This window comes from Cynoglossus semilaevis, chromosome 16 (assembly GCF_000523025.1).
Source record: "Cynoglossus semilaevis isolate Cse_v1.0 chromosome 16, Cse_v1.0, whole genome shotgun sequence".
In the NCBI taxonomy this organism is placed as follows: domain Eukaryota; kingdom Metazoa; phylum Chordata; class Actinopteri; order Pleuronectiformes; family Cynoglossidae; genus Cynoglossus; species Cynoglossus semilaevis.
Genome location: NC_024322.1, coordinates 15,493,843 through 15,501,556, shown reverse-complemented (window position 1 = coordinate 15,501,556; position 7,714 = coordinate 15,493,843). Strand labels below are relative to the sequence as shown.

Genomic DNA, 7,714 nt, shown 5'->3' with positions numbered 1-7,714 from the left:
CCCCCAACCTTCCTGCTGTTTTCTCCCAGCCTCCTCACAGCTGTGCACAGAGTTATCACAGAGCAGTAACTGGACCTGGACCTGGATCAGAACATTTCCTCTGCTGTTTGGTTCTTCTTGTAAATAAACAGATAACTTACTACACTGCTGTGTAGACACAGGGCGGTGACTTCCATATTGCGGTGTTTACTGGTGCAGATTGCCTTGACTGAAAATGTCCATCAGCCTGGCTAAATGGCCTTGTGGCAGTCCACGACCCAGATGTTTGTTTTTTTTTTAAATCCACTCGTGCCTTCTGCAGTTTGATGTTCTTCTGGTTCTCCATCAGCTCCACCTCAAACAGTAAAACACATGGGTGTTTTATTTTGAGTCCAACATTTATTTAGTAATAAAGTGTTGTAATAAATTTACTACAGAGAGAGAGAACGGGAGAGAGAGAGGGAGAGCGGCGGGGGAGACGGGGGGCGAGTGATGATTAACTGTTAGCTGGTGGTGAGACTTGGAACAGTTTTTGATGTTCTCTAAAAGGCTTCTTTTGAAGGAAGCAAAAATTAATAATTAGGATTAAACACCATCTTCACCGCAGAACTCCAGCAGAGAACGTTGCATCAGATCAGTGACTCATGTTCCAGACTCCTGCCTGAAGATTTGGAGCAGAAATCCAGGCGAAGAATGTCTGGCTCAGCCCGGTCCTGGTCCTGTGATCCCTCAGTCACATGTCTCCCATTATTTGTCTGGGTATAAAAAAAAAAAAAACATCTGAGCAGAGGTTGATCAACCAGAAACAGAACCAGAAAATGAAAATGATTGAGAGAGAGAGAGAATGAGGGGGGAGATGGGAGGGGGTTCTGACAACTCCGACTCATCTGCTGCTGCTGTGAACTCAGTAAGAATAAAAAGAAGACTTCAGTAAAAATGTTTAAAATGATCAGGCGCTCATGTGACCAGCTGGATTAGATTGAACATGCATGACAGTGCACTACCCCCGTCAGCCGCCCCCCCCTCACCCGCTCCCTCCCCTCTGTCTCTCTGTGAACACACTGCTGTGGGCCGCTGGGCCCTCACAGCTTGGACGGTGTGGGTCTCTGTGTACAGTACAGTGGAGTGACGCTGCAGCTGCAGTGGAGCAGTGACCACCCACCTGTGACACCCCCCCCCTCAACCCCCGTTCCACTGGATCCTCTTTCAGGATTATTCTTCTGCAGCTGCTTCTGATCTGAGACGTTCTGTGAGAAAGAGTACGACGATGATGTCACCGAACATCACCACAGATGGGAGCAGTACTACGAAAAAAAGTCATGTACACGCCAGAAAACTTCTCGAAAAAAGTGTCCAGAACTGAGATGGAAGTGATGATGTCACTGAGACAGCAGTGATGATGTCACAGAAGTGATGATGTCACTGAGACAGCAGTGTTGTTGACCCCGGGCCTAGACATGTTGTCAGTTCCTTTTTCACTGTTGCTGCTGTGCTGTTGTCATGAAGTGTTGCGTTGTCTCCGTCAGCAGGAGGATACGAGGAGCAGGAGGAGCAGGAGGAGCAGGAGGAGCAGGAGGAGCGGAGCCTGAGTGCATCAGAGTCCCAGCTCTACAGAGAGGTAACACTGAGACCCACTGGTTCTAGTCCAAATCGTTCAGGCAGGTGTCTACATCATGGGCACAGATGGCACCAGGGACCGGGGGGTGGAAGGCATAAACCCCCCCTCCCCTCCCCCCCGCCCCTTCCCTCCAACCCTGTCCCAACAAACCTCGGCGGTAAAACAGAGGAGTAATGTTCCCTCTGTTTGTGGGCTGCAGCTGGTGGTGCGTTCAAGTTCAACACATGGTGGAATTTCCACTGTTAAACTTTAGCACGGACAAATGCAGGAAAACAAAACGCATATAAAATTATAAAATACATCAATATAAATAAAAGTATAAGACTAGAAATATATATACATATATACAGTATATATACATGTTTAAATATATGGTCCCTATCATCGCTGACAGGCATCAGTGGGATGAAGACCAGCTCCGCCTGCTGAGATCAGAGGTCCCGGTGCACTCTGGTTAAAAGCAGCCTGTCAGACATCACGACACACATCAGAGTGAAACCCCAGTCCACAGAGTCTCAGGTTCAAGTCCCCAGGATGATAAAGTGGAGAACTGAGTCCACTGGTGTTCTTCATAAAAACCTCCAGGATTCTGCGTTCTTTGTAGAAATGTCGGAGCTGCAGTTTGTTCCTTTTGGTTTTTAATTCCCTGTGACAGGGGTATGGTACACGGGCAAAACCTCAGGTTGGTCTGTGGTTGGTCTGTGGTGGTCTGTGGTGGACTCTGTGGACTGTGGGTTCTGCAGGGAACATTGGTTCATCTGTGTAGGTGACTGTTTGATTTTTCCTGTACACTGAGAGGCTGTTCTGAGCTGCTCCCCACTTCTCTTCTTCATCGTCCGTCTGTGCCATCTACTGTTCTAACACAGTACTGCATTTTAATCTGGCAGTTTTCTGACTGAAGAACCTGAGGAACCTTTCCATTTCCCTCAGCTCCGTGTAGTTCCAGTTCAGCCTTTAATCTTCTTATAATGATTAAACTCTGAGGTTTTAACGAATTTAAACCTTCGTTTCAGTCACATTTACAACAAACTGAACTTTTTCAAACTCTCTTTGATGTTGAACGAGACAGAAGGTCAAACGGCGTCTGACTGTGGACCCCGTGGACTTTGAAGTCTGCTGGGACAACACTCCAAAGTCCAGAGGACCTTCATACCAGGTACAAGAGGGACCAATGTCCCAACCAAGTACTACTGCAGATACAGTGTAGTACACCTGTAGTATTCTGAAGTTCCAGTAAAGTCTGTTATTGTTGTGCCTTAAACCCAGCAGCCGGAGTCACATGACTCCGTGGTGACCGTCAGCGCAGCTCGGAGGAAGTCCCTGCTGGCCCAGGCCGACCTGGCCACCGTGTTCCAGCAGATTTCACAGGAAAAACACACAGGTGTGACCATGTGATCTGTCCTTCAACACCTGCACCGACTGGAACCGTCTGGACACGGGACCAGGGTCCGAGTGGTCCCAGTCATGTGACCTGAGTGTACCAGTGACGTGTCTCCATCTCTAACTGTCCTCTGTCCTCAGACCACCCAGTCGTCCCTTCCTCTTCGGTGTCCCAGCTCAGCTACTCCTCCTGCGGCAGTGGGAGTTCAGGGCCTCAGCGGGGGGGCATCGGTGTTTATCTGCCCGGCTGTGATGACCCAGAGGGGGAGCAGCAGGAGGAGGAAGAGGAGGAGGAGGAGGACAGCGACCAGCCCTGCTTTCTGTTCCACTCTCACCTGCGCCCCTCCAGCAGCACTTCTCAGGAAAGTCTGACCTCAACCAACCCCTCACCCCCACCCCCCGCTCCCCACCCCACCCCACACACACACTCACTCTCTCTCTGTGTAGAGGGGGTGGACGGCTGACAGCTGTGACATCATCAGTTATTTCTGTTCAGTCTGTGCGGAGATGAAAACAACAGTGTTGACATGTGTTCAGATGAGGAGCAGATGTAATCAGACGGTGTTGTTTACAGACGGTGTTGTTCACAGACGGTGTTGTTCACAGACTGTTGTTTACCACCAGTCTGAGGGTCTGTCAGCTGACTGTCACTGTGATGTCATTATAACAGGCAGATCAATACCGTTGAATGCAAGAATGGTTTGTAGAAAAGAAAACATTTTTAATTTTTATATTTATATCTATTTATGTAATATGTGAATATTATGTAATATGTCAATATATTATATTAATATGTTTGTGTTTCTTGGTTTTTGGTCGTTGGTTTTAAAACTTGCGTTGTTGGACTGCAGTCAAAAAATTTTCTGTTCTAAGAAAAGATAAGAACTCAGAGTTCAGAATGTGAAGAACAGTGTTGACCAGTGTTGTTGGTCTGCTCTGGATCATGGGCTGCGGTCCAGTCCACGTGAGCCGCTCCTGATGTCCACACCAACTATCTGGTTTCATGTGACAGATGGTGGTGCAACCTGTACCAGGTCAGATGTGGGCTGGCAGCAGCTGGTCAGGTGACAGACAGGTGACAGTTGGTGCAACTGTTGGTGTGGATATGTTGTCATGGCAGAGATACTTACAGTATATACAGTATTCTGTGTATGTGTACTGTGAGTACATATGAAATATATGTGATTATTGAGTTTTCTGTCTTTACTTGAGGACATTGTGTCAGATTTTTCTTCTCAGTTTGACAGGAAGTCACCTGACCACAGTAACCAGATTAGTACAGTTTGATTTGATTAGTCTAACGAGTTAACAGTGGTTAGTTACAGATGTTTTTATAGAACCCATGAGTCCCTCACGTGGAACTCATCAGTGACGGTGGAACAGTGTGTTTATGGCTGCAGTGAGTATTAAACTCTGTTGAGGCTCAGATTCGGTGGGAGTCAGCAGGGGGCAGCAGTGTACAGTTGGAGATAAATCTACACAGATATTCATGTTTTTGTTCTTTTCCAGGCCACTGACCTGGAGAGACGTATCTCCACCTTGGAGACGTTCTTAACTCGCCTGGAACTGAGAGTCATCTCGGCATGTGATCAGGTGAAGGTCACGAGCGGAACACAGACTGTGACCACAGCTCGGTTTGACCTCTGACCTCTGTCCTGTCACACCACCCAGGGCTCCACGTCTCCAAACAGCTCCTCTCCTCTCCCTCAGTGGGAGGAGGTGGACTTCGAGGAGCAGCAGCTGAAGCAGAAGCTCCAGGAGATGACCAACAACATCAGTGACCACAGCATCAGCTCCGATGACGATGAGGACGAGGACGAGGCCCAGCGGCCGCATTCCTCCTGGAGGAGCCTGGAGGTGGAGCCCAAACTTTCCAGGAACTCATCCAGACCTACATCAAGGACCAGCATCAAGGAGCTCAGACCAGTGGAGGAGCAGCCTCAGCTGAGTGACCTTCAGAAGGTAGGGCGACCTTCAGAAGGTAGGGCGACCTTCAGAAGGTAGGGCGACGTGTCCTCACCACAGAGACAGTTCAATTCCATTTACTGAAATCTATTTGAACTGGAGTTTACACTGGTATAGGTTCAGTCTGGAAAATTCTACAGGAACATACACTGAACATCTGGACTGACGCAATTTCAGTTTCTCCAAAAAAAAAAAACCCAGTCCCATCAGGGCTGATTTAACTTCACAGTGTTGTCATAAATCTGAGCCTCAGTTCTGCTGATCCTTTTATGAACACCAAAACTACAGTACTCTGGAGGGTCTTTTATCCCCCCCCTCCACTGTGGTTGAGTTGGAATACTTCTTCTTCTGGTCTGATGTCACAGTATAACATGAGGAGCTGTGTTGGACGTGTCCCAGAACCCACTAACAGTCTCCATGTCCCGTGTAGATGAACCACATGACTGACATCCCGGACAGAAAGTCCCAGACTGGTCCAGAGGAAGAGTCCCAGCCAGGGTTCCGAGGCTCCACAGCTCTACTGGTGGAGCTGGGGGACTGGGTGGCCCAGGCAGCTGCTCATGTTCAGAACACCCAGAGTGAGGTGGGGGCAAACACAGCTGGGCTAGGAGGGGTATGAAGGATGGTTCAACCCAACACTTCAATCCGTGAACGTTGTCTCTACCCTCAGGTGTCCGACATCCAGAGGAGGATCGCGGCCCTGAATGGCCCTGGGGAGTCAGTGGAGAGGAGGAGAAAGGTAAATGTCCAGGTCCACGTCCACTGAGGTCCAGACCAGGTTCTGTTCTTAGATCCATGTCAACAACTGAGAACGTACAGTATGTCTGGTTGAAGATGGTTCTCTCACATGTTGTCTTCTCTGTCCTCCTGTGTTGTCCTCACTCTCACAGTCGGCCATCCCGTTCCAACGACGACGACGACTCTCCAACACTACCACAAGTAAGGAGAGACAACGCTGCCCCTGATGGTGGTCCTGTGTATCTGGGACATCTTAATCCTGTTATGGATTAACTTTAACTTGATTTTGATTTCTGTTAATTAGGACTTTAATTTCCATTTCACACTTTATTAGAAGGACATTTATATAAATAACTGCTGCAGTTCATATGAATCGTAGACCGAATACTATTCACATGTACACTTAGTACCATCTACAGGCCAAGGAGGGGTAGCAGCATATTTAATGCAGACAAACACAAAATGACGTCACAGTTGCAGATCGTGTCATACATTCAGTAATGATCTATAAAATTATTATTTAACGATTTTCCTCTGTGTATTTTCAGAACCCAATTTGGACCCAGACTTCCTGAGGAGGAGAATGAGTCTTTTCTGAAACCTGTGGAGAAACTCAAACATTTTTAAGTGTGTACGTTTGAGTTTTTAAAACGTTTAGTGTAACATTCCTCTGGTACTTTTCTAAATACCTTCCAAATACAGATAATAAGAGTACCAGCCACTTTTAAATATCACCACTTCTCCGTGCGTTAGTGTTCTGTAGGAACATGTTCTAACGAGTGTTGTAGTTCGAGAACCAGTGTTTCAACACAGGCTGCTGATTTCCCTTCTGCTGTTGTAGCCACTCTGGCACAAGAGGGCGCCATTGCATTTTCAAACGTCTCTGTGTGAACACCGGGACTCAAGTACGCCTCTTTTTTTTTTTTTGGTTAATTTTGTTATAAATCCACGTGGTACTGAGTTACCCATGTAGTACAAAGTTAGCCGTGCCTTGATCTCTGAGGAACCATTTTGTAATTTTCCCTTTTTGATGATCTAACATTTGTCTTTTTGTAACGTTCTATATTCTCCGTTTGTTGTTTTAATATGCACTTGCTGTATGAATGAAAAGCGATATTGCCGATACAGTCTGACAGATGACAAAAATCATATTGCCGATACAGTCTGACAGATGACGAAATTATTATTGACACGTGACTACACTCCGACACTTCTACGACTATGTTAAAAATCGGTGTATCTCCACGAGGTGATGCTGGTCTAAAGTCAAACATATGAGAATTTGATTTATATTTGTCTTATTTCATCACGTGGTACAATGACTAAAGGAACGAATGTTAATGGTCAAACGTTATCTTCCTTTATTGGCTACATGAAAAGTCGGAAAGTGTATTTTTTAAGTTATAGCTACTGAACAAGAAGTTCACATTCACAGGCTATTGATCTACGTACTTTATTGTCACACATCATAACTCCCGGATCTCCGGTCCCTGTTAGGGCGGTGGCTATAACTCCCGGAAATGGCTTTAACGTAAGTTTTGTGGTCTGCTGTACGTGACGTCACTCATGTCCAGCGGCTGTGGGAAAAGTAGTACTAGGTGTCTACACAGGGCTGTGATTGACGTTGGTTCACCTGATACCGTATCCCTCCGCCACGCCCCATCCGCCCCCACGGACAGGGGAAACTTTGGTGGCGACGGAGAATTTATCTGGAACTGTGTGAAGTCAATGGAGAACAACAAAGGAAAAACTGTAGAGAAATTTGCTTCGTAAATATTTATTTTGAGTGTTTTAAGTGTCGGAGTCCACGGTGGTCCTTGTAAATAATGAGTAATTATGAATGAATACAGTTAAAGAAGGTACTACTTTGTTTATCTTAATGCGCCGCGTATTTTACCAAAATTATCTTTGTCCCAGATACGATCTAATCATCCTACATAACACCCGGGTCTGTCTTTTTTTGGAGGGGGGCGTCGGTAGCTCCTGGAAGTGACTTTTTTTTTTTTTTTTGGTGTTTGGGACGCGCGCGTTTTA

At 46.7% G+C, this 7,714-nt stretch overlaps 2 protein-coding genes across 8 annotated transcripts in view; both read left to right on the top strand.

The window, feature by feature from the left end:
• mlphb (melanophilin b) overlaps positions 1–6,827 on the top strand; it is a 66,896-nt gene extending 60,069 nt beyond the window's left edge. For 4 of the 6 annotated variants that reach the window (XM_017039922.2, XM_017039921.2, XM_017039920.2 and 1 more), the window contains 10 exons: positions 1,506–1,597; positions 2,667–2,753; positions 2,864–2,978; positions 3,119–3,339; positions 4,487–4,570; positions 4,649–4,939; positions 5,373–5,525; positions 5,613–5,681; positions 5,833–5,881; positions 6,229–6,827. In XM_017039922.2, the coding sequence (XP_016895411.1) occupies positions 1,506–1,597; positions 2,667–2,753; positions 2,864–2,978; positions 3,119–3,339; positions 4,487–4,570; positions 4,649–4,939; positions 5,373–5,525; positions 5,613–5,681; positions 5,833–5,881; positions 6,229–6,278 (1,211 nt within the window). In that variant the 3' untranslated portion in view covers positions 6,279–6,827. The remainder of the gene's footprint in view (positions 1–1,505; positions 1,598–2,666; positions 2,754–2,863; positions 2,979–3,118; positions 3,340–4,486; positions 4,571–4,648; positions 4,940–5,372; positions 5,526–5,612; positions 5,682–5,832; positions 5,882–6,228) is intronic. The other 2 variants (XM_017039924.2, XM_017039925.2) reach the window with 2 other exon arrangements.
• Positions 6,828–7,372: 545 nt separating this feature from the next.
• Positions 7,373–7,714, top strand: part of lrrfip1a (leucine rich repeat (in FLII) interacting protein 1a) — a 22,068-nt gene continuing 21,726 nt past the window's right edge. The window contains exon 1 of one of the 2 annotated variants that reach the window (XM_025063619.1): positions 7,373–7,691. The gene's annotated coding sequence lies outside the window, so the exon portion shown is untranslated. The remainder of the gene's footprint in view (positions 7,692–7,714) is intronic. The other variant, XM_025063617.1, reaches the window with a different exon arrangement.